This window comes from Bipolaris oryzae, assembly GCF_000523455.1.
Source record: "Bipolaris oryzae ATCC 44560 unplaced genomic scaffold scaffold_250, whole genome shotgun sequence".
Classification (NCBI taxonomy): Eukaryota; Fungi; Ascomycota; class Dothideomycetes; order Pleosporales; family Pleosporaceae; genus Bipolaris; species Bipolaris oryzae.
The window spans coordinates 1-23,254 of NW_006911526.1; the positions used below are offsets into that span (position 1 = coordinate 1).

The 23,254-nt window shown below is 48.9% G+C and overlaps 13 protein-coding genes across 13 annotated transcripts; 4 read left to right on the forward strand and 9 right to left on the reverse strand.

Annotated features, from left to right (window-relative positions):
• Positions 1-554: 554 nt before the first annotated feature.
• On the reverse strand, positions 555-1,348 carry COCMIDRAFT_108907 (lytic polysaccharide monooxygenase; the record flags this gene model as incomplete). Its single annotated transcript, XM_007694879.1, has 2 exons — positions 555-980; positions 1,040-1,348. The coding sequence occupies 2 exons, from the start codon at positions 1,346-1,348 to the stop codon at positions 555-557; spliced, it is 735 nt and encodes a 244-aa protein (XP_007693069.1).
• Positions 1,349-2,452: 1,104 nt separating this feature from the next.
• Positions 2,453-3,441, reverse strand: COCMIDRAFT_41252 (carbohydrate esterase family 1 protein; the record flags this gene model as incomplete). The annotated part of the gene is made up of 2 exons (XM_007694880.1): positions 2,453-3,275; positions 3,356-3,441. The coding sequence occupies 2 exons, from the start codon at positions 3,439-3,441 to the stop codon at positions 2,453-2,455; spliced, it is 909 nt and encodes a 302-aa protein (XP_007693070.1).
• A 521-nt stretch (positions 3,442-3,962) lies between these two features.
• COCMIDRAFT_9711 (uncharacterized protein) lies at positions 3,963-5,910 on the forward strand (the record flags this gene model as incomplete). The annotated part of the gene is made up of 2 exons (XM_007694881.1): positions 3,963-4,841; positions 4,894-5,910. The coding sequence occupies 2 exons, from the start codon at positions 3,963-3,965 to the stop codon at positions 5,908-5,910; spliced, it is 1,896 nt and encodes a 631-aa protein (XP_007693071.1).
• On the reverse strand, positions 5,893-7,510 carry COCMIDRAFT_41254 (uncharacterized protein; the record flags this gene model as incomplete). Its single annotated transcript, XM_007694882.1, has 3 exons — positions 5,893-6,128; positions 6,219-7,301; positions 7,411-7,510. 3 exons carry the CDS (start codon positions 7,508-7,510, stop codon positions 5,893-5,895), a joined length of 1,419 nt encoding a protein of 472 aa, XP_007693072.1.
• A 695-nt stretch (positions 7,511-8,205) lies between these two features.
• Positions 8,206-9,557, forward strand: COCMIDRAFT_41255 (uncharacterized protein; the record flags this gene model as incomplete). The annotated part of the gene is made up of 6 exons (XM_007694883.1): positions 8,206-8,291; positions 8,375-8,462; positions 8,567-8,799; positions 8,860-9,021; positions 9,077-9,222; positions 9,301-9,557. 6 exons carry the CDS (start codon positions 8,206-8,208, stop codon positions 9,555-9,557), a joined length of 972 nt encoding a protein of 323 aa, XP_007693073.1.
• A 288-nt stretch (positions 9,558-9,845) lies between these two features.
• On the reverse strand, positions 9,846-10,256 carry COCMIDRAFT_30650 (uncharacterized protein; the record flags this gene model as incomplete). Its single annotated transcript, XM_007694884.1, has 1 exon — positions 9,846-10,256. One exon carries the CDS (start codon positions 10,254-10,256, stop codon positions 9,846-9,848), a length of 411 nt encoding a protein of 136 aa, XP_007693074.1.
• Positions 10,257-10,304: 48 nt separating this feature from the next.
• On the reverse strand, positions 10,305-10,625 carry COCMIDRAFT_9714 (uncharacterized protein; the record flags this gene model as incomplete). Its single annotated transcript, XM_007694885.1, has 1 exon — positions 10,305-10,625. The coding sequence occupies one exon, from the start codon at positions 10,623-10,625 to the stop codon at positions 10,305-10,307; it is 321 nt and encodes a 106-aa protein (XP_007693075.1).
• Positions 10,626-12,096: 1,471 nt separating this feature from the next.
• Positions 12,097-12,303, forward strand: COCMIDRAFT_108904 (uncharacterized protein; the record flags this gene model as incomplete). The annotated part of the gene is made up of 1 exon (XM_007694886.1): positions 12,097-12,303. The coding sequence occupies one exon, from the start codon at positions 12,097-12,099 to the stop codon at positions 12,301-12,303; it is 207 nt and encodes a 68-aa protein (XP_007693076.1).
• Positions 12,304-13,080: 777 nt separating this feature from the next.
• COCMIDRAFT_30652 (uncharacterized protein) lies at positions 13,081-13,664 on the reverse strand (the record flags this gene model as incomplete). Its single annotated transcript, XM_007694887.1, has 4 exons — positions 13,081-13,136; positions 13,208-13,284; positions 13,361-13,416; positions 13,461-13,664. The coding sequence occupies 4 exons, from the start codon at positions 13,662-13,664 to the stop codon at positions 13,081-13,083; spliced, it is 393 nt and encodes a 130-aa protein (XP_007693077.1).
• A 2,058-nt stretch (positions 13,665-15,722) lies between these two features.
• COCMIDRAFT_108889 (uncharacterized protein) lies at positions 15,723-16,313 on the reverse strand (the record flags this gene model as incomplete). Its single annotated transcript, XM_007694888.1, has 1 exon — positions 15,723-16,313. One exon carries the CDS (start codon positions 16,311-16,313, stop codon positions 15,723-15,725), a length of 591 nt encoding a protein of 196 aa, XP_007693078.1.
• Positions 16,314-18,048: 1,735 nt separating this feature from the next.
• COCMIDRAFT_41257 (uncharacterized protein) lies at positions 18,049-19,180 on the reverse strand (the record flags this gene model as incomplete). The annotated part of the gene is made up of 2 exons (XM_007694889.1): positions 18,049-18,948; positions 19,010-19,180. 2 exons carry the CDS (start codon positions 19,178-19,180, stop codon positions 18,049-18,051), a joined length of 1,071 nt encoding a protein of 356 aa, XP_007693079.1.
• A 957-nt stretch (positions 19,181-20,137) lies between these two features.
• On the reverse strand, positions 20,138-21,222 carry COCMIDRAFT_30655 (uncharacterized protein; the record flags this gene model as incomplete). Its single annotated transcript, XM_007694890.1, has 3 exons — positions 20,138-20,484; positions 20,540-21,134; positions 21,187-21,222. 3 exons carry the CDS (start codon positions 21,220-21,222, stop codon positions 20,138-20,140), a joined length of 978 nt encoding a protein of 325 aa, XP_007693080.1.
• A 588-nt stretch (positions 21,223-21,810) lies between these two features.
• Positions 21,811-22,929, forward strand: COCMIDRAFT_108900 (uncharacterized protein; the record flags this gene model as incomplete). Its single annotated transcript, XM_007694891.1, has 1 exon — positions 21,811-22,929. The coding sequence occupies one exon, from the start codon at positions 21,811-21,813 to the stop codon at positions 22,927-22,929; it is 1,119 nt and encodes a 372-aa protein (XP_007693081.1).
• Between the last annotated feature and the right edge of the window lie 325 nt (positions 22,930-23,254).

The following is a 23,254-nucleotide window of genomic DNA, read 5'->3' on the forward strand; positions in this document are numbered from 1 at the left end:
TGTCTTCTGTGACGAAGAAACCATTATGGTTCTTTTGGCAGGATTCAGGAACTTCAGCTGTAATCCTGCGCACTTGCAGAGCTGATAGGAGAAGACAAATTAGCGGACGGAACATGGTTTAGTTTCTGAGTCACGATAGCGGCGAATCGAAGATTTCCAACAATGAGCTTCAAAATGCAAAATGTAATGCTAAGAAAAGTCGAGGATCTGCATACTCAGTTTCTCGTGCAGAAGTCTGTACATAAATATACACCAAGCTTGGTGCCCAATCTACAAAATAACCAAAATCTATGCACGATAAATTGCATGTACTATGCACGACTGAATGCCACAGGTGGCCTTGCATTTCCAGCCCGACATAGGCACCTGCCCGCCAGAACAGACAACTTCCAATAGGTCGCACAGATCTAGGAAGGCCTAACCCATGTAAGTCGTACTTCGAGGTGCGAACTGCACTGAAATAGGTCTAGCGTTAGCGTTTCGTGACGCGTGTACTAGCCATCTTCTACTCTCTAAACCGCAAACTGTAAACCGCTTCCCCCTTCTTGCGACACTCAAAGGATCTTGTTCAAGTTGTTATTGTTTGGCCACATCGCGGGTCCAGGGAGCGGGCAAACGGTCGGCTGTGGCTTTGCCCAACTGTCATATTTGAAGAACGGCTGCGTGCGGTTGTATACACCCGGTATCTTGAATGTAGGTGAGGGAGAGCCGTTATAACTGCTGGCAATCTCGATGTGTGCACATTGGATGTAAAACTCGCGGTTTGTGTAGGGAGGATGAGTGGTGATCTGCTCGATTCGCATCAGGTATTGGCCTGCTGGGATCTCGGCAGGGAGCTTGAAAGTGAACTGCTTCTTATGCCATGACAGCCATGCGGAGTCAGCCGTCGAGCCAGGCTGATGCCCAAGCTGATATACTTTGAACCAATCGCCGGATCCATCGTAGTCGCGAATATCGCCGGGCGCTTTCGAGAGATAAATCTAATAAAAAGTGGTTATTACGATGAGGAGATCTGCTGATGGCAGTAAGGCAACGATACCTGAACAGGGCCTGGATGGAATAATTCCGTATTGATATATGCTTGGAAACCAATGACATCTTGGCCTGCCTTGACTTTGTAAGTCTTCGGTTGAGTGCGGTGATTCATGGAACCCTTATTGCAGCGGAGATCTTCGCTGTTAATGAATCTGCCCTCGTCCCATGAAGGCTGGAAACCGTTATCGTGCTCGCGGACATACTCGTGTGCACCAGTAACTTGGCCATTGATTACAAAGTGAGGGAAGTGGTAGTGCGCTTGAGTGAGGTAGGATAATTGCCCGATGAGGCTGATGGCTAGTAGAATCTTCATTGCCCTATAAGAACTCGAATTTGGATTGAACTGTGATAATCTTGAAGCTTTCAACAGTGTAATGAATAGCTGGGAATGGATGTAGCAAGATTCCAGTCAGACTTAGACTCTTTATAATCGCATTGCATGCTTAGAGACCGTACTAGTCTTCTAGAATTGCAGGCCATGATAGGCTGTTGGAAGAGATAAGATTGGCAAAATCTTGGTAGGGCGATATGGAGTAACCCTATAGGTACTACACTGTTTACTTGGCAGATAATATACAATATTTGTTTGAAGTAGAGAGTGGACGTGAGAAGCGGGGTGGACCCCGTATATTCAACGCTCATGCATTGGCTTCTGTCCCTACTGGCTGACCTGTTCAAGCAGAGCCATTGGAATGATCGCAACAGAATATATTCAAACTCTTTTGCCATAACTTCCAGCGCATGATGTCCATCAACTTGCATCAACCTAGAGGAGGTGTTCCATCCAAAAAGTGCCGTCGAGCGCTTAGCTTATCATTGACTGCATATGCACACGCATTATGCCTATAGAATCGCCAAGCAGCCTAATAATAGATAAGGGCCGTTGATACATGGTACAATTCAATTGCCAAGATTAAGGAATGTTTCAGTTGGTCTCCCGCTCGTCGGAATATTTGCGGAGACTATACTATACTTATTTTGTGCATTATAACTTTTTCAGGCACTAATGCGACGTTAGTGTCCGGGGAAGTTCGATGATATCTCGATTCTCTTGGCAGGTATCGATGAACAACAAATTACACTTGTTTTAGATTCCTATGGTCACCCGAACTGTAATAGCCAATGTAGCCGAGAGGCGGTGTCAATATATGCATGAAGGAAGCCTAGTAGTTGTATCGTTGAGCGGTATTGGAACTCACGCCCAAATACCCTTTCTCTTGGCACTAACTCTTGCCTATCACTCCTAGAGAGTTGTGCATGGGTAACTGGGCAATAGAGAAATGATGTTTTTTTGGCGATTGTGCTATCCGCCGCACCCCGAACGTTTACTTAAGCTTACACATGCGTTTTGGCAGTACATATAAAGGATAGAAAGGTATCGAGTCAAGATCCAACATTGGTTCGGATGATTGAATATCTAGAACTGGTTAAAGAAACCCCAAATCTCATCTGGAATATAGCTGCGAGCGCCACTATCACCCCCGCCATCCACGGGTGCAGGCGCATGTCCACCATCAAACGCAAGCCATGTGACTGGGTACCCAGACTTGCAGCCGGAGTATTTCGTTGTTACATGTGTCTTGCTACCGGCCGCGGGCTCCCTAGGACTCTGGCTTGTGCAACCATTGTTCTTAACGAACCTATCACGCAACGCTCGGCCGCCAGCAATATTGAGTGTCCCGTCGCTGATGCCATGGATGCCAAGGTACGCGATAGGGTCATTCCCACCGTTACATCCACTTAGCTGCCCTCCAGAGATAACAGCAACTGCGCGAAAGTCTTTAGCGCGGGAGCATGCGATGGAAAAGGACATTGATCCGCCGTACGAAAAGCCCGTCGCGAATCTCTTTGTTGTGTCAACACAAAGGTCTGCCTCGATTGAGTTCCTCATTGCATCCAGAAATGCAATATCCTCCCCACCGCTGTTTGGCCAACCATTATTCAGGCCCTGTGGCGCAACCAGGATAGCGCCCTCGTTAGACTTCTTCTGCATCCCATAATATGCCCATTGAGCACCGTCAGATCCGCCACTAGAGACATCTCCCATAGTGCCGCCAACCCAATGAAAGGCGAAAATCAACTTGTAGGGCTTGCTCTTGTCGTATCCAGAGGGTACACGAATGGTGTATTGACGATTCTTGCCATTGACGTTGATGCTCTTCACGCCCGACGTTAGCGTGGGCGTCTTTCCGCACCCAGCTGAGTTTGCGCGCTTGACAAGACCATGTGTAGCATCAGAGCTCGCTGCTGGCAACTCAGAGACGACCGCTTTGTTGTATGAGCATTACATCCTTTCAAATGGGTTGTCTGGTGGTGAGGCTTACAATCTTGGTAGTATCCTGGCGCGCCCAATACCGTGGCTGCACCTAAGAGCAAAGCTCCAGCGAGAGATTTTAGGTAGAGCATTTCGAATGATCAAGAAGATTAACGACGTATATTCCTCATAAGAGAGGACCTCATGTTATATACACGCACTACTTTTAAATATAGAACCGCATCATCTGATGCCCCATGCACGCTCGCCCAGACTGTCAGTAGTGATAGTAAAAAGCACGGTAGTTTTCCAGCTCAAAGCCCTGCGCACGATATCAGGGAAATATGCGTTTCACACCAATCAGTCTGGCTATGGGGCTGCGCAGAACCTCCTACTCCGCAGTAACTGAATTCTCCGTCATGCACGTTGTTTCATCATCCTCTGATGGCCGTGCGCTAGCTATCTTTGTATAGGCGTAAACCCCTCTTAGCCATGGCCCTACTCTGGTCTTCCCCGCAATTTTAATTGTTGCAATCTCCGGGAATTCGCACAACTACCGATATATTAAGTGAAGACAATGCAAATTCTCCAGGCGCAATGTATGAAAACTGGGGAAAATCAGGACAATGTTTCAGACCCACACCCAGTTTCAGTCACCAGGATTTGACCAGTCATGCACTGGAAACTTGTTTTGTTCTGCGCCGCCGTGTGCGCCCACACTGCACGCGCAGTGGACTTTTATGTCTTATCATCTGGCTTGGATAGTAATGCAGGAACAGCAGTTGCTCCTTTCCAAACAATCGCTAGAGCGCAGCAAGCTGTTCGCAAGCAGATTGCTGGAACGGCCAAGGAAAACATCACCGTCCACGTTGGTGCAGGCACATATACGCTTTCAGTGCCCCTTAGATTCACAGTCGAAGACTCAGGCAAGAACGATGTCACGGTCAAATGGGTTGGGGCTGGTGCGACGATATCAGGGGGTCTTAAGATTACCAACTGGACAGCAGAATCAAATGGTGTTTACTCCGCGAAAGTTCCAGTGGGCCTCAAGTCGCGAAACTTGTACGTCAATGGGAAAGCTTCCAATTACGCACGCAGGAAGATTGCAAACCGAAAGGACTTCACTTACACGAGTACTGGTATGGAATGGACTTCGAGCACATATGACTGGCTTTCCTCCACCCCGGGATTGAATGGCGCAGAGATTCGCTTTATCAACTCTTTCGCAGATCGCTATGCACCGATAGAATCTGTTGGGAACAGAAAGTTGATAATGAAGCAAAATACATGGTACAACCAGATCTGGGGCTATGACACCGTCAACAAGAACAATGCGGACTTTGGTGTATGGGTGCAGAATGCCTTGGCACTCTTGACAGAGGGCGGTCAATTCTATCTTGACTCGGCTGCTGGTAAGGTTTACTACAAACCACTCTCGGGCGAGAATATGGCAACTTCAGACACGTATCTGGGTGTTTCCGAAGCGCTCGTTGTGATTGGCGGGACCTACGCGGATCCTGTTCATGACATCTCGTTCCACGATTTTAACTTTGTAAGCTTGAGCTTAGGCCACTGCATAGACTCACCTCTCACTCAAACCATAGGCTCATACCACATGGCTGCAACCTGCTAGCATTGGATACATCGATCAGCAGACAGGAGGCAACATTTGCGAAGACAAGACGTATGACCCCTCCAACTTTGAGTCCACCCGTCCCAATTGGTGTCAAATGCCGTCCGCAATCCAGATTAGCGCAGCTAAGAACATAGTCTTCTCTGGTGGAAATTACACCATGATGGGTGGCGGAGGCATCGGTATTGGCAACGATGCCAACGCTCATATCACTGGTACTGGTTTGGGAGCAAACAATATTGCGGTCAAGGACGGCTACTTCACCCAGGTAATGGGTAACAGCATTACTGCCGGCGGCATTCGAGCCGATGCACACCATCCAAGTGATGTACGCATGACAAACTCACACATAGAGATATCCGGTAACATCTTCTACAATGTTTCGTCTCTGTTCAGTTCTACAGTGCCGATTCTAGCGACATATGTCCAGAATTCTGTCATCTTACATAACGACATCTACATCACTCCTTATACTGGCATCTGCATTGGCTATGGCTGGGGATCTAACGATGCCGGAGGTAGTTCTGAATACGTCAACCGCGGACTATACAAGTATCAACCAAAGTATACGAGTCCGACAACGTCGACGAACAACCGCGTCGAGGGCAACTTGGTTCACGGCTACGGCTACTCACACACTGACCTTGGTGCAATATACACCCTTTCAAAGAGTCCATCCACATACATTATTGAGAATTATGGCTTCGACTCTAGTGGCTTCGGTGCTTATACAGATGAAGGCTCCAATTCATACCTCATCCAAAACAACATCTTCCTCTCAAATGGCATCTGGTATGCACGCAACGGCGTCAACACGGCAAATAACACCATTACAGGTAATTACGGCAAGACCGGGCCGGTTATTTCTGGCAATACGATTGTTTCGGACATTTCGAAGGTATCGGATTCGGCAAAGAAGATTGCGCAACGCGCTGGTGTACTCCCTGAGAAGCGTGCTGGTCGGCCAGTGTCAAATCCCCCAGTTTAAGGTATTGAAGTGGATGTGCTCCTGGGATATATCGTGAGAGGGCAAGGCCTTCATCTTAGTACAATAGTAATGGAAGCCAAAACTCACCTTTACACCGCCGCATCCTTCATCATAAAACATTTCGTAGCGGCTTATAATACCAGGAGAAACGATATCAATATCACAAATAGTAGTAGTAGTATACTTACGATATACAGCGGCCACTAATCTAGTCATTTCTACCATTACAAGGCTAGTATAAGTAAGTAAGTAAGTCTAAATCGAGCAAATAATTGTGCGCTGCAGTCAAAAGGAAGGCAATAGCGTACTGGAGTCCAATGCACATTCTGCTTCCACTAGAAATGCCAAGAACCACCTGCTTATCTCGACAGTATTCTGGGAGGGATCCATCCAGCGATCAGTGTTGAACTGCATTATATCTAAGAAGACTTTTAGATTCCGATATAGAGTATACGGCAATATAGATACTGTCGTTCCTGCTGGGATACGATAGCCATCAATCACGGTAGCTGTGGGGGCTTTCCGTGGTTCAGGGGCTGGCAAGGGAGCGTACAGTCGAAGAGTTTCTTTAATAACAGCGTTTACATAAGGAAGCTTGTCACTAGCCTCGACGTTTGGAATGTGGTGTGCATTGAGGTTCTCCTGAGATATGCTGCGGACCTCACCAACGAGTTTCTGCTGGGACCTGTTGCTCTCGGGCTGGGAGAGCGACCAGATGAAAAACATCAGGGCATCGCTGGTGGTGTCTATGCCAGCGAGAAGGTGATCGGCGCACCCGGAAGCGATATCAACGTCGTCCAGCCCACCAGTCTTTCGGGAGTAATGATTCTTCCACAGTTTCGCAATCAATGGGGGCGTTTGCTCCACGCTCTCACAGAGGTCGTAAGCAGCCGGGCTACGTGCAAATTCCTGGCATGCGATCATAACGTGGCGCCGGACGCCTGTGTACGTGTTTGGCAGCTGCATTGGGTAGGAGCCGCGGGCAACCTTCCCAAAGAGGCCGGTCCAAGAATACAACCATGCAGTATAGCGTGGTAGGTGGACGGTGAACCAGGATAATCTGCGGCGCGCAACGTCCACTATATCATCGACCAACGCGCGGTCGGCTTCGGAACCTTCTAAGCAAGACGTCTTCCCGTACTTCCCGTATAAGAAGTCGGTCATAGTGTCTAAAGAAAAGTAGTGCAATGAGGCAAATATCTCATTCGAGCCTTCCTGTCGGGCAATCAGATCCAAGTACTGGCGGATCTTGGCTTCCACTATGGCTGCATTGGCTCCTTTGAGCATGGCCGATTTGGCATAGGCATGAAATATGTTGTAGAAACTGGTCCGCTCGAAAGCACTGCCGGCTCCATACATGATTCGCAGAGCGGAAGTGCTGTTGAGCGACACTTCACTAGGTCCCAGGCGCACGACGGGACCGTGCTTGTTGCGAAGTGCGTGTGCCTCAGAAGTCTTCCAATGCAAGTCGCCATGCTGAGAAGGCAAAGGCTTTTGGACCCGGTATCTTTGTAAGAGGGCTTATAAAGAGAGAAAAACAAAGGTGGTAGAGCAAGAATGCCAGGCCAAGGGTGGCAGCAGCGACAACTGCTATGGCCATTGCCTAGCGACAAGAGAGCAGGAGAGCGTTATGATGAGAAGGGCGTTGAAAAATTCGAGACGCTTGAACAATGACACTGCCGCTGCTGATCCTGTGCATTTACCGCTGCCGGTCATGTTAAATAAGCGTGTCTTGGTCAATGCTTGTTTTGCGTGAATGTCGCGAGATAAGTAGTGATGGATTGGGGTTGGCGGGGATGATGGCAGGATACAGTAGTACTTACTTACTAGCGTGGTTGCCCGATTCTGGCTGGGAACGCCAAATTCGGCAACCGCCAGCGAGACTGGCGTCGGTGCTCATGTGTAGCCAGTGACGGAAGGCGCGTCAGCCCCAAGTACTCCAGACAGCTCGGCTTCGGCAGGAGTCTGCGACATGTTATTTCCTCTGACGTAGGTATGGAAAGCGCCTGCGAGCTTCTTATCAGTGCCCTCCTGCGACTCATCAGCGCCGCAGTTTCGACTACGTAAACATGCAAGCCCGCAACGCCTACACGTCAGGCAGATACATGTGCATAAAGACAAAGGAGCTGGACCGAATCGGGCCCAATACTCAGACCTATATAAGGATTGCGACTCTTATTTAAGAATGGTCACCATTTGTGTATCACAAACTCGTCACTTCTGTACGGTTTCCTTCCAGCTTAGTAGTACAATTATCCAAAGCCAAAGTCGTCATCTTGCTCCCAATCGTCGACCATGCGACTAAACTCCTGGACGGGTCTTCTGCCCACAGTGGCCGCCCTGGACGTTGGTCCAGACTACAGCCATCCAATCGAAGGTTTGTAGAATCTACACAAAATAGACTGGTGAATTGGATCCGTGCGCTCATGCGTTCACAGACTCTGATGTCGCTTCGGTCCTAGAGGTACCCGAGCTGGCTCTGCAAGGAAAAAAAGGGTCGAAGCTATAACACCGTCTGGGAAGTCAACCCTTTCGAGGAGGGACTCGCTATTGTAAGTTAAAGTATTCAATACACACAAATAATCCTGTAATGAGTAACGCTCTTGCTCGCCGTCCTTACTTGTGAGATCCACCGCATTGATACTTTGGCTTCCAGGTCGATTGCGGCGATGTGCCCTTCACTCCGTTCGATGCAGCCCATGTTGTCAAGCGGGTGGAACAAGGATACAGACAGGTCTTGTACCATCCAACCTCTTCAGCAAACTCATGGGAACATCCGCGTATCATCAGCTTGGGAGGTGATAATTCCATCACCCTGCCCATTTTAAGATCTCTCAAGACTGTGTATGGATCTATATCCGTCATTCACTTGGACTCGCATCTGGATACGTGAGCAGCGTCTTCCCTTTAGCGATTTAGAAGAACCGACGCTAACCGTGTCGCATACAGATGGGATCCTTACCAAGGCTACACAGGTATTAGATCAAACCAGTCCGCCCTTACCCATGGTACTTTCTTTTGGCACGCTAGCCGGAAGGGCTGCATCAGCAAAAGGACCAGTGTGCATGGTAGCCTCCGAACCAAGCCATTTGCCAGTGCCCTCACTCTTCAGTACTCCAACTCAAGAACCGTTTATATTAACATCTTTATTTTCGTCGTTGTAAAGCCCGAAGGATTACGAGATTGAAAGAGATGTCGGCTTCGGCATTATCGAGGCACACGAGATCGATGATATCGACATGAACGGTATCATCGCCAAGACACTGAACTTCGTCAAAGATACCCCTGCCTATCTTTCCATCGACATTGACGGTGAGATACCTCCTACCCCTGCGTCATCTACTGCTTTCTCCGTGCACTCAGAGACGCCAATATGCTAATTCGTTATAGTGCTGGATCCAAGCATCGCCCCGGCTACAGGCACTCCAGAATTCGGCGGATGGACTACGCGCGAACTCAAGCGGTTTATCAGAGGCCTCGAAGGCATCAATCTATTTGGTGTTGACGTAGTAGAAGTAAGCCCGCCGTATGACACTGCCGCCAAAATCACATCGATTGCGGCTGCGGACCTGATCGTGGATATCATGGCGGCCATGGCCAAATCAAACAAGGGACCAGCGCTGCTTAGGGTGAAAGAAGAGCTCTAAAATGACCAAAGCCATACTCTGATATCTAACCGAGGCGTGATTGGCCATTTTTTTCGTCAGAAGAGGGAACCAGATACACACAAGTCAGATAGGAGCAAATCATCGTCTTAATAAATGACTGTAGGAAACTAGAATCAAGACAATAAGTCTTCGAACAGCAGATTCTGCTCATTGAAAGTACTGTTAGAAGATATGTAGATGTATAAAAAGCAATATACATTCGATGAAGAAACCTGCTATATTGTCTCATGACCACTACGTTAGATGACTATCACCCCTTGTGCCCAACTACACAGGCAAGACTAGCCTCCGTATGCGCCGTAACGCCTCTCTCCAACTATTGATATTTCCATCTATATCCGTAACATCCCAGACCTCCTGGATAACCCTCCACTGCCGTGTAAAGTTCCCAAGACCATACCCCTCGACCCGTGTCCACCACCTGACCCAGGGCTCGCGGTTCCTCGTCTCACACGCGGCAATAAACGCCGGCCACGACATAGGCGCGGTTCTCTTCACACCGCCCATATATGCATCCTTAAGGTTTTCTGCTGCCGCCAGGTTCTCCCAGACAGCATTTGCCTCCGCCTCAACATCTACATCGACGATGACGCCCTCGCCATCAAGCACCGTGCGGCGGTAGTATATCAGCAATGCGCTATGGAATGCGCAGACCTGACACCGCGCAATCTCAAGCATAGTACGCTCCTGTCACTAGATAAGATGGGAGGGCTCCGTGTCAATTACCTAGGCCATAATAGCCTCGCCCAGTATCTTGTGCGCTGCGCAAATAGACGCAGGGGTCGGTATACCTGCCTGCTGGCGGTAGAAGGCGAGGTGTTCTGCGATTCGACACGTTTTGTGCAGTAGGCTGGCGAGTTCGGGGGTGATTCCGTATATGTGTTCGATACTTCTCTCATCAGGGTGGAAATATGGCGGAGCGGAGGCGGGAAGGTGGTAATCGGGCGGCCACGGTCGAGGAAAGATTTCGAGGCATGTTGTCTGGGCGAGGAGGGTGAGGAAGCGGCAGATGCTGGTGACTTGGTTGCTCGAGTCACCTCTATTCATGCTGAGTGGTATAACTTGCTGGCGTAGTCAGCGACATGCTTGGAAGTGGATTGGGACGTCAGAGTCTTCTCCAGTCATGGTCTGTAGGGGAAAGGAGGGCATTTGTCAGAGAAAGGGCCGTTGTCATCAATGCTCCCAGCTGGTTCTCAGGATGATGCCGAGCGTTCTGAAGTTGTTTGAATAATGTCATTGCAATTAGATTGGAAGAGACCAAAAGGCCCAATGAGAAGCGTGCCTAATGGCGTAACGACCGAATTGATGGCTGACAGTTTCCTCGTTGTTTCACGGTCCGACGCAAGTGGTAATGCTGGCCCGCCTAGCAATAAATTAACTATGCTCAGAAGGTAGCCATTTAGACCCGCTGAGAAAACGAATGTTCGAGGCTGACCTGTGTTGATCTTTCGCCGGTGTAAGCCTTGAAGGGTCTGCGCACTCCAAGCCAGCCTTTCCACACACTGCGCACCCGTTATCCTGCCGCTCATCAGATTTTATCTTGCGAGATTGGCAGGTCCAGCAGCTGCAAACTGTCAGCGAGATCCACGGCTGCGCAACGCCCTGTAAAGTATCTGGGATAGGCTCTATTCGTACCCCGTGAATGTCACACATTTGGACTTGGACTGCCATGCACGAACAGGATTCGGCCTGGCCTTCATCACAGATGTGCCGCGGGCTGATTGGCTGCAGCTCTTTGCATTCTGGAAGTGACAAGAAATCTACTTGGGTCATGCGGGATCGGACAATCTGCTCATGTGTTGAGTGATGTGTCATGCACAGATATCAGATGATAGCATGTGAGGCAAGAAGGTGGAGAGAAAGCTACGGCGGATCTGAGGTCTTACTCACGCTATCCAGTGTACATGTCCTAGCCTGGTGATTGGTGAGAAGCACGACTTACAGAAAATCATGGGGTAGTCGAAACCAGTCCAGATTCATTACTATCTTATCGCGATGGCCCGCGACAGGGAAAAGTAGGTCTCCCATATTGGAAGGCGCCAGCGAGCAGGTCCTTCTTCTCTAAATGGTGATGATGATGATGGTGATGATGATAATGATGATGATAGATGATTAATTTAGTGACTACAGATTCATCAAATGGCAACATGGGAACCACCGCGGAAACAACCTCACCACCAGACAACCCCCTCCTCATTGCCTAAAGCGAACATGCAGTCCATTGGAAGAATATTGAATACCTTCTCTCTTTAATACCTGCAACTCTACTCGAGGGTCTTGGTAGTATCTTCTCCCGTGCACCATCCACCACAGCCCCGCGAGCACAGCAAGACCCGAGATGATGACGCTGATGCAGTTCATCGCCCCAGCCGTCGTCGGCAGGCTGTACGGGAAGCAATAGATGACGATGGAGACGGGGATATAGAAGCAGGCAACGCTGTTGACGGTGGCACCAAAACGACCCATCTAGAAGGGTCTAGGCTTGATGAGCTTGCGGCCAGACATCAAGTGCGGCAGGATGGCAACGAGGTACGACAGCGTCGGCAGCACGAAGAACGAGCCTATGAAGGCTTTGAACGCTGTCAGTGAACCTGCATACACCGCCCCAGTGCAAGTCATAAAGATGCCGTATGCTAGAGTCGAGGAAAGCGGGCTCTGCCATTGCGAACTGACTGCGCCAATCTTACTTGCAAACGGGGTTGCGCCGTCACGACCGAGTGCGTAGAGCGTGCGGCCCGCAGCCCACCGTTGCGCACAAGATTGGCAGGATGATGACTGTAAGCAGCCCAACCGCTCCCCCTTTGGAGCCAGTCGCTTGTAGATACATCTCCCTGGTGGGACAGATGGTTTCCAGCTCGATGATCGCCTCTAGGTTCTTGGTGGCGTAGAACACTACGATCAAGTAGCAGAAACCAGTCACAAAGCCCATGACTACCTGACAGGGGAGAGATTTGGGCAGATTCACTCGTGGACTAAGTACGTTGGTTAGCCAGTTCTCTCTTGTGTTATCTATATGGATCTTAGCGCCCAAATGGTTGTTTGGGCTGAAATGGTACGACATACCGTGGAATCCTCCTCGGCAATGTGGGTAACACAATCAACAGCACCCACGGCATCGGCACCGTTCAGCATACCTGTCAGGAAAACAAACTCGTCGCTCAAATATCCGGTGCCTTTGTTCCACTGATTTCAGACGGATTCGCTCGATGCATACCTATCACCAGCTAACCCAGGCGTTACGGCACAGACGATGATAGTAACAAAGAAGCCCATGATGGTGAGGAAGGAGCCGAGTCGGCTGATAAGTGGAAAAGAGCGCTGCGAAAATGACAGTGAAGCAGCATCCCCACGACATGATGAGGTAGCAGATAAAGACGTGCCATCGCTGAGGCTCCAGCTCGGGGTGATACAATTTATACGACTGGAGCACCATGTTACTGACCATGACGCAGTTGGAGGCAATGGCAAACATCCACGCCAAACCATTCAACCAGCCAGCAAATCAACCACAAGTTTTGCCGTACTTGGTGCCCGCCGTCACCAACGTCCAATGGTAGACTGCAGATGAAGCTCTATTAGTACGCGTTCGACCCTAATTCTAGAAAATCGCGAAAGTGTGATGGGCGTACCTCCTGATGATGGGATTGACGATGCGAGTTCTGCGATTGACGCCAGAGTGAAGCCATAGAAGATAGAGACGACTACACTGCAATTCCAATCGTGGTGTTAGCTAGGAAATTGATACGCTTGAGGTCAAAATGAAATCTGAAAGAGTCACGCACTACTCATATATCGCCCCAGCCGCTTCACCGCTGCGAAGCGACGTAATCTGTCCTCTCTGTTAACTCCAGCTAGTAAAGTGTCCACAGTTATGTTACGTACAATACCTGCGCCCATAACAGCCCACGAGTTACCGGTAGTAATGCCAATCGCACAGGCGCTTAATAGAGTAAAGGTCCTTGTTAGAGCTGGTCCCTCGCTCACAAGCACAAGCCCGCCCTCGGCAAAGTCGGCTGTTGAGTGCTGTGAATGAGCACCAGATCTATCCTCTAGCCCTTTCTCCGAGTCCGTAAGTTCCATGGCCATTTGCATTCGTTTTCTAGAAGTATCAAAAAGGCACAAAGATAGAGTACAAAGAAATGGAGTTTTTGTTACTCAGAGTTCCGAAATTGCCTTGTACTTATACACTTCCTCGAGTTTAATAAACCCTAGTTTTACTAGGTATACAACTATATGATCAAGCATCAAGACTGCTCTGACCTAGTGCTCATGATAAGGGCTTTGATATAAGCAGACTTTAGTGATCTAATCACAGCAACTGCTCTCCAACAGATTGATCTGGTGAGTTTGTGGATGAATGCCCCGCTCGCTGTTTCCTTGTTCACTTTCATCCTTTGATGCATTCCACTTGTGAAAATCGGTATCATGAGTGTTCAATGATTATTCCTAAGCACTTGTGGGGTAGGAGCTTCGTTCTAGATTACAATGGCGAGAACCTCTAGGGAGCTGCGATGGATATGGGCTCCATGCGATGGGGTGGAAGCCTCCTGGGGTATTTCATTCCCATAGTAGCTTTGGGAGTACTCGGATTCGTAAGCTCCAAGGGCCCCGTCCAGATTCGCAAGGCAGTGCTAGCACAACCCCCAGGGCCACGGGCGTTATCTACTGCGAGAATTATCTGTCGAGGACTATTGGATGCTGATCATAACCCGAAATTGCCGTGATGGGTTCGCTGGCGCCTTCCAAACCCGATATATTAGGGTATCCCCTAGGTCATGGTGGTAACCTCGTTTGATTGGCTCGCTGGCATCTTCCTTGCAAATCCTTTTGCTCTTCTCGTCGATTGACATACTATCTCGGTTATGAATAAGTACATAAGCCCTAGAATTTCAACAACCTGGGACCTGCTGTGGTATACCCAGAATCGTGTTGCCTCTGCTCAATACTGAAGCTGTGGAGCAACTCTTCATTGACTACTTGAAGGTAATCATTCTCAAGCGATGTCTTCGTTTCTCTCAACCCCACTTCACCCCCAGTGACCCGCCCGTCGAGCGTATCGACTTTTCTAAACTGGCGAGCAGCTGGTTAAGGCCGACGTCGATAAGTGACATGGATGTAGTACCGCCCGCGCCATTGCATTCATCTGCCACTGGCCTACCTCTTGTAGAAATTCCTATTGGCTGGAACAATGAAGATGTGATGGGACTACAGTATTTCCCATACATTGCCAACACTAACGGACAGTTCGATGCCCGCGTTGTTAAGCAGCGCTAGAAAGACCTCTTTCTCTGGCTGTGGGAGGACGGCGAGGCCGAGTCCGATGACGCTACCTTCATTTTCCCGCTGCTCATGCACCCGGACTCCAGCGGCCTGGCGCACGCCATGGCTATGGTAGATCACTTCATCGGTTGGTTACTGAGTTGGGCAGATCTGGTCGAGTTTCATACGTGCAAGAGCATAGCGCACGATTTTCTTCGTAAGAAGGGTGTTAAAGATAACAACATCTCTAAGTAGACGCTAGAAGTAATTTGATGTAGAATTCCGCCATAAGCTCGTGTGAATAACTATTGAGCCCTCTTCATTTCTGTCTTGGTTTTTGATTAATGGTAGCCGTTCCCCAGACGGTCCTCTATGATCCCCATACAGTGCCCGATCATAATGATTTATGATAATGAGAAACATCAGACATGTATCACATGAATAGGAAGAGAAGGGCTTTCCTAAAGAAAAGACAGCACTTGCGTCAATAGAGGAAAGTTAGGCAGTTCTAATTTCTGATATTATGACAGTGGGCCTCAAGTATTGAACGAGGAGTAGAAGGCATACGGCTGCACATGAAGAAGAGATGAGAGCCCACGAAAACCTGAAGTGGAAAGTTTAGTTGGCTGGTTGTTGAAAAGGACTGTAAGTCAAGGCTCTATGTCAGATTTAAGATTAGCGCAATGAAAAACGAAGATGAGATAATTAGAAAAGAAGAAGGTAAAGTAAAGGGTAAAGAGGTTAGGTTAGAACCTTGAATTTGAGCCCTAAGGGGAGCGGTTCTTTAAGCTAAAGTTTGCACAACCTCCAAGTGCTATATTGCTCGCTCTACCACCTAACACTAGTAATGTCTTGACTTTAACCGAACTTTGGCAATGAGTCCCGCTAGAAAGGTACACCGTTCATGTTGCCCGCGCAAACATTATCACCTTGTCTTGCTTTGCCGACGATCTCAAAGCTTCCTGGCCATCCAAACCACGATGCTTCATAGCGGCGGCATTTGGCATCCATCTGAGCCATTGCGTAATAAACGTCGTCCCGGTTGCAATTGCCACATTTTCCGGATTCGTTGACGCAATAGTATACCATCATTTGATTTCTCAATGATGCAACGTATCTTCTTAGACCTGGTGTGCTTGAACAGACATCCTGCCCGTTGCCAGCCCACCCCTCGGCCAGGGCTTCGAATGCCCTATCGATGCCGAATTCTTCGAGCTGATAACCCCAGCAATCGGTGCGGCGCTTGGACAGTGTGTTGAGTGTGGATGATGAAAGCATGTCGCGTCGATTCGCGGCGCGTACCACTGCGACGTCCTCGGCGGTAAGGACAATGGGAGAGGCTCCGTTTTCAGATGGAGTGTAGACTTCAGTGCCATTGGTGTATCTTGTTATCATGTAAACACCGTCTGGGACGGTAGTAGCAGAAACGGTAATAATGCTGGCAGCAAAAGCCACGAGTGCAGAAGTGAGATGCATACTGATTGAATTTAAACTCGGTAGAGTGTAATTGAAGGTGGTGGTTGAGAGCAGGCTACAGGTGATTGTTTGGAGCTGTGGTAGTGAGCCTAGGAATGAGGAAAGTGCTTGCTCTTATACCTTGGTATTCAAAATACGTCCCCACATGTATCTATTGGATAAATGCAAAAGGGTAAGCCACCCTACGTTCAGGCGTTCCAGGCCGCTCGAAGCAGGATGTTGGGTGTATAACTCGCACCAGCATTATACGAAGCGGCGGCCCCTGACGGGAATTGGACGATACGCGGCATAGTATTGCTAGGATTGATTAACTACTTCAATTCAAAGTCAATACCTTTTTAGATCGAGAAATAAGACGATTACTTTATGATCTGGATACTAATATAGAATGTGAAGCTGGAGAGTCATACCTCTGATAAGCTATCAAGCAGCAAACATACATGCTTCCATGTCTGGTTCAATTACATTATCTCTAGACATGCTTCGCATGTGGTACATGATGAGGCTGAATAAAACGTATGGTCCTTGTGTAACTTTTCCGCGATATTGATAGATACGCGAAACCCTGCATCAAGGCCCACCAACAAACGCGGGAGATGCCGCGGTAAGGCCCGCGGCGGTGAGTCCCGCTGCTGTAAGGCCCGCTGCATTAAGGCCCGCTGCTAGGGTAATGACGCCGAGAAAGTAGACCGAGAACGTAGTGCACGAATCGGAATTGGGATTGTGAGTTAGGAGGTTATTCCTGTCTGCTGAGGGAATCTACCAATGCAGCGCACATGCCGCTAGAAAGCTCAATATAGCCTAATCACCCAATGGTCCATCCACAGTCTAAGCTATGACTCCAAAACAGGTCACCATCGCGATAGGTGGGAAATCAAATTTGGGCTCGCTGCCCAGATTTTCTTATGCAAAGCTAGTGAAGGCTTAGAGAGCTAGCTGAGGAAGTTTCTCTGTCAAAAACAACGTTGCAAGGTAGTTCTTCCCCAACCCCAATGCATGCTACGACGCCAATGTTACTCGATACTGACAGTCGACAGCCTGCGATCATGAGTGAGTGTCAACAACAACGTTCAGATACGGCATTTGTTAGACACAAATGGGAATCTACCATCTTTTCGCCAGGTAGATTAGCAAAACGAAGGCCTATGCCGTCCTTGCCATATTGGCAGGAGGACGAATAACGTGGCCAAAGGATGTAGAGTGTTAACACTACGCGTGCCGTTTGAGCCAGTTGAAGTAATGATAAGCAGTTGAAGAGCACGATACCCAAGGGGGGCGAAGTAGAGATGGAAGATTGTTCCATACTTGGTAGACGTGCGCAAGGGTTCCCCCGAGGCACAACACGATCGCCAGAGCAGAACTCTTTCCGCTTTCGTGTTGACTGGGGGAGATCGAGACATTGACGTGTGAAGGCGACATCGCAACTCGAGCTTGCAGCGCTGAAAGACGAGTACTGAGTGATGTTGATTTAGGTCATGGGCGATTGGATGCTACAACTGGAGTGGCGTGCGAAGTTGGTGATGACTACTGCGATATCTATCCTACATGCTATCATAGCATTGATCATGCGAGCTATCATATGTAATAGGCTGAAAAGACAATAATGTTAGTCAGTCATTTAGAGTATCTAGTCGCCATCAGCTACACCATGAACAACGATAAACTCTAGCACTATAAATGCAACATAAGCGATCAGCATTCCAAATCCAATCCATCGACAATACCTTCCGCCAAACTAGACCGTCAAGGTAAATGCAAGTGTTGAGCCCCACAACACCCCTAGTTCAGAGATGCTCAGGTTGCCGTGTTCAAGCTTCCCCGATGTATCGAGCATAACAATTCCAGAGCACAATGCAAGTAGGAATATGTTACTGCCGGCGGTGTTCGCGACAAGAATGCCCACATGACCTCGGTGCCCGCTCATCACAGCAACGAACTTTTCGGGAAGTGTCGTAGCTATTGCGAGAATCACAACACCAAAAAGCACATCTGAGGTGCCGAATTCGTCGGTAATGGCGGTGGCAGCGTGGGAAAGTACGTAGCCTGCGAGGCAGATGGCTAGGAAACCAATCAATAGATAAAATAGGTGGTAACCTAGAGTCCGATGCTTTCGGCAACTTGGTCCTGATGACCTTTGCGTTGTACTACTGCCAGAGTGTACAAGTAGGCTCGTTTGTTCGTCGTTCCCAGCGAGAGTTGTGCCATTGGTTTCGTGTCTGTGTGTATCTGCACGATGTGGTCCCCTCCTCGCGACAACACCAACTATACTTTCTCCATCGCTGCTATCGCCGTCGCTGCTATCGTCGGAGTCCTCTGGAGCGGTGAGAGCCCCTTTACTGATTGCCCACCCCATAGACCCAATATAAATAGCGAAGAATGCGATCAAGACGGAGCCACAAACTAACCATATGATCTTGTTTGGAAAGTATGTAATCGGCGTCACAAAGGTCGTTAGGACAAGTAGGACGAGGGAGTAAAGGCGTGAGCTTCGGTCGAAGACAATCGGTTGCTGCTTGTCGTGGAACAAAAGACCCAGGGAGAAAGCTCCTAAGATATTCGAAACGGCAGAACCAACAATATTACCGATGGCCAATGAGGCGCGATTGCGCGCAAGGGACGCAACGACAACAGCGAGCTATAATATCGGGTATGATTAGTACACTAACGGATAAGACTTCGTGCAGCTGCGAGCATACCTCTTCCCATTCTCCTCCAGCAGTGAGAAGCCCAATGATAGTCTCCGGTATTCGGGTGCGGCAAGCGATGACGGCAGTATGGTCGACAAACTTATCCGCACCAAATTCCAATAGGAAGAGTGTAGCGACGAACACTGCGACGTTGTATGCGACAACGTCAGCGTTCGCCATTGTCGGCCCGTTCGGAGGAGAAGTGCGCTATGGGAATGGGTAGTGTAGAGTTGGGCGGCACTGAAACCTCAAAATATGTGTTCCCTTCTATGGGTTATCGCAGGCACATTTTACGAGTTAATGTGGCGGGTCGCTCGCTCTATGACATGTTGGAAGTGACGATCAAAGTTCGAAGTGGTTGGCGCGTCGCAAAACGCGGAGCATGAGCGCCAGTGGCTGGTTTACGTCATGTTTGGCCGAAGCTACCCTCCAGTCAAGCTTCAACGCCCTCTCGGCATGACTTTACCAAGCGCTGGACCGCCCTTAGCTTATGTGTCTTTTTATGGGTGATATAAATCAATTCCAAGCCGCGGAGCTATTACCGTCATTGCAGTCGTTCCGTCTCGCCGCACGACAAAAGCCGAGCGACGCCTCCACTTGCGCATGAGGAGAACGTGCTCGAAAATATCCGTGTGTCCAATCGCTTCATACTCATGAGAAGGCTTGCTAAGGCACAAATTTCGTATGGCTGCGTAAGACATTAAATCTCTAGAGCACTCCTTCCTGTTCTCCTTGAAAGTAACGAATTTTCATGTTATTCAAGATGGTTCATGGCAGGGTGACCAACAGTCATATGAACTAAAAGCAGAAGTCGACGCGAAAATGTTCTTGTAAGCTATAAATACTGTTGGACGCGTCGTTGATCCTGGAGCAGCTTCCCGGGGTCAATGAAGAACTGGTTGCAAAGGTGTGGGCTATGACGGATTTGGCGAATTAAGTAACGCTCCTGACCACTCAGAATACTCTCGTTTCACGGATATCGAAGAAAACTACAGTTTTCTCAATAGATAGCGGGGTTGTCTTTTGGACTAGAGATGTGTGACTGTGGTAGGTGCTGAGCTCTTGTTTCCGTGTTTACTGTAAAAGATCCCGCTATCCCTGAGACAAAAGGGATGTTACATCTGGTTCAGAATGAAATCAACCACTCTCTGTCCCACGAACAACAGGCTTGTGTGTTTCATCGACTCCAAGCCACATAAGGTCTGGCCTGCTATAATGCCCAGAGGCATCTACAAATGTCTTGGCCCTTGTCACTAAACTCAGATCCAGGTCCGCGATGATGAGCTTTTCATTAGGATTGTCGGTTTTGCTCAGGATGCGTCCATCGGGTCCGATGATGCATGAACTTCCTTGGTTAGGATGACCCATGATTGATGAACCTCCTATTCCCATCATTTGAATGGCAGTTTCAGAGATGACAGTGGTACAGTGAAGTACAAAGGCTTGAGACTCGATTGCATAGGACTGTGAGATATTGCGGCAGCCTACGATCACTATCAGCTCTGCAGCTCACATCGAAAATCAAATGCTACTGCTCACCTTCAGTTGACATGGAGTAGAGTCCAGGACTGCCTTCTATAAACCCGTCGACGGCTGGCCATGCTCCTACGTGGATCTGCTCACTTTGTGTGAATGTGTAATACTTCAACAAAGGTTGAATATGCTCCCAGCACGAGAGGCCGCCTACCCGACCGACTCCAGGTAAATCAACAACCTTAGACAAGCATGAATTTCCGCCTGTGGCATCTCCGAATATTGTGCGCTCCATGTGTGTCGGTTTCATTTTGCGACGGGTCATCTTAATCTCGCCATACTCACTGATCAAAGCTTGTGCGATGTACACAGAATCGCCGTCGCGCTCAGAGAAGCCCAAGGACACATTGATCTTGTTCTCGGCCGCAGAAGCACAAATGCGCTTCATTTCCTCACTGTCTGTCTTCAAGGAGTTTTGTACGTATTTTGTTCCCAGATCAAAATCGATTGGGCGGCTCCAGATCCAAGCAGGATATCCAGGAATCCAGCATTCTGGAAAAGCGACAAGTTTCGCTTCGGCTTCGGCGGCTTCTTTGATGATGGTTATCGTCTTTTGAACTGTTCCTTCTAGATCGAGCCATAGAGGCTCATGCTGCGTAACCTGTTCTCATTCAACGTTTTGACATCATCAGTGACTAAAACGTATTACTAACCGCAACGCGAACAGTTGGATGTACTCTATCGCCCATTGCAGCAGGTCTATGCTCTTGTATGGACAGGGTAACCTTGTAGCGGAATGTTCTCAAGCTGACACCTATTTACGAATCGACTAGCGATCCGCGGAGATGTCTTTGCTGTGTAGGGCTACGAAGCATCCCCGTCTAATCACCTTGCGGGCGAATTCCGTTCCTAGCGGGGTAAGTACGACGTCGGATAAAGATTTACCCCACCGCACGGCCGCTTTGTGGAACCTCTTCAGATTACACAGCAGAGGGTTTCGATATTGAAATTCCAAACTTGGTCTTTGCTGTGAGCTCGACAACGATAAGGCTTTTAGGAACAGGGATTGCCATTGGTACAGAGCAGGGTCTTGATCTAGTCACTCTGCTCTCAGCTCATGGATGTTTGCGTACCAGCGCTTTCCACCGTAAGTAACCCGAGACCACAGCTGAGACCTAATTATATGACCTAGGACGAAAAAGAAGATGCCGGAAATCGTTCCGCGTGAGTGAACGAGTCGTAGCTACAGTCATGACCGTCTTGCCAAGCACTTTCAGCAACACACAAATAAAACGCGTGCACAAGCGGTAGCTAGAGAATGTCAGAATGGTATAGTCATGAAAGAAGCACGTTCACTGGAACATGCGATTCCATCGCACCTACAGACCGAACGTACGATCCCTGCAAAGACGTCAGATAGATTCGTGCCGCCCTTTCCATCTTATACTGCTAGATTCCCAAAGGAGGCGAAACATCTCGTGATGGCCATAATTGGAGTTCAGTATAAAGACAGCGTCAATCACCAAGGGCCTGCCTACCAAAAGCTGGTCTCATTCGTTGAGCAGGGGTCCGAGAAGTCCAAACCCAAGTACTGGGAAGCAGCGATAACCACCGACAATCGAAGCTTTTGTAATGAAGTGGTAATTCCGTATTGGCAGACGAAGGCTGATTTCGAGGAATGGAGGAGCGACAGTGGCTTCGATGACTGGTGGGCCAACCTGCAAGCAGAATCGGAACGAGGGTGGTTTATGAAAATATTCTTCCCAACCATTGACCGATTCGAGACTGTCTTCTCCGACAATGTAGTGCCGGCCGGCGCAGCTCATATGCGCTCCTCGGTGTCAGGCGAGATGCAACAACACTTCTATTGGGGTTCGATGCGTGACAGACTCGCAGCGGCGCAGACTGACCACCTCATTGGTGAGCGCGCCTTCCCCAAGTCATTTACGGAACAAGTCAAGAAAGGCGACACAAGAAAGCAGCGCATCACACTGCCAGGCAGAAAGAATCTCGCTGTCATTAGAAGTGGTCAAGACTGGTCCGATACGAATCCGAGTGAACGCAAACTCTACCTCGAGACCATGCACCCTGTGCTCACCAAAGGTATGGAATTTTTGAGAGACAAGGGCGAAGAGGTCGGCTGCATCAGCAACCGCTTCATGGAATGTATATACAAGACTTCGCCCAGGCAGAATACTGAGCGCACCTTTAGCCTTGCATATTTTGATGATCTCAAGTCGCTCGAAGGCTGGAGCAAAGAACATAAAACACATCTTGATATCTTTGGTCGATTCTCCAAGTATGCGTCAGAGTTACAGGGCAATGTATCACTGCGATTGTTTCATGAAGTAATGGTTCTCAAGCCTGAACAGCAGTTTTTCGAGTACATCGGTTGCCATGACAGTACGGGAATGCTGGCTTCGGTGAAGAACGAATCCTATCAACTAAGATCTTAGTAGAATATCTTTATTTGCTTACTCTGAACTTCAGTCTCCAGTTCAGTGACCGAGTCTTGTAGATTCTTGATCTGCGGCAAATTTTGAGTGCCAAGATTTCTGAGTCGACGATGCTGTTTTCTGTATTCCTCATTTGACAGGGTCAATCCGTCAGCTTCTCGAGCTACTGCTTCCCGCCCTGTTCCTAGGCTCTCTTGCTCCGCGACCCTGCCCTCATCTACTGCTCGAGCTGAGTCTCTAGCCCTAACCTCTCTTTAAAGCACGAGGTTTTCTCTTTCCTAGTCTGCTCTAATCCCCTCCTGCCAACACCTAGCCCGAATTCTCC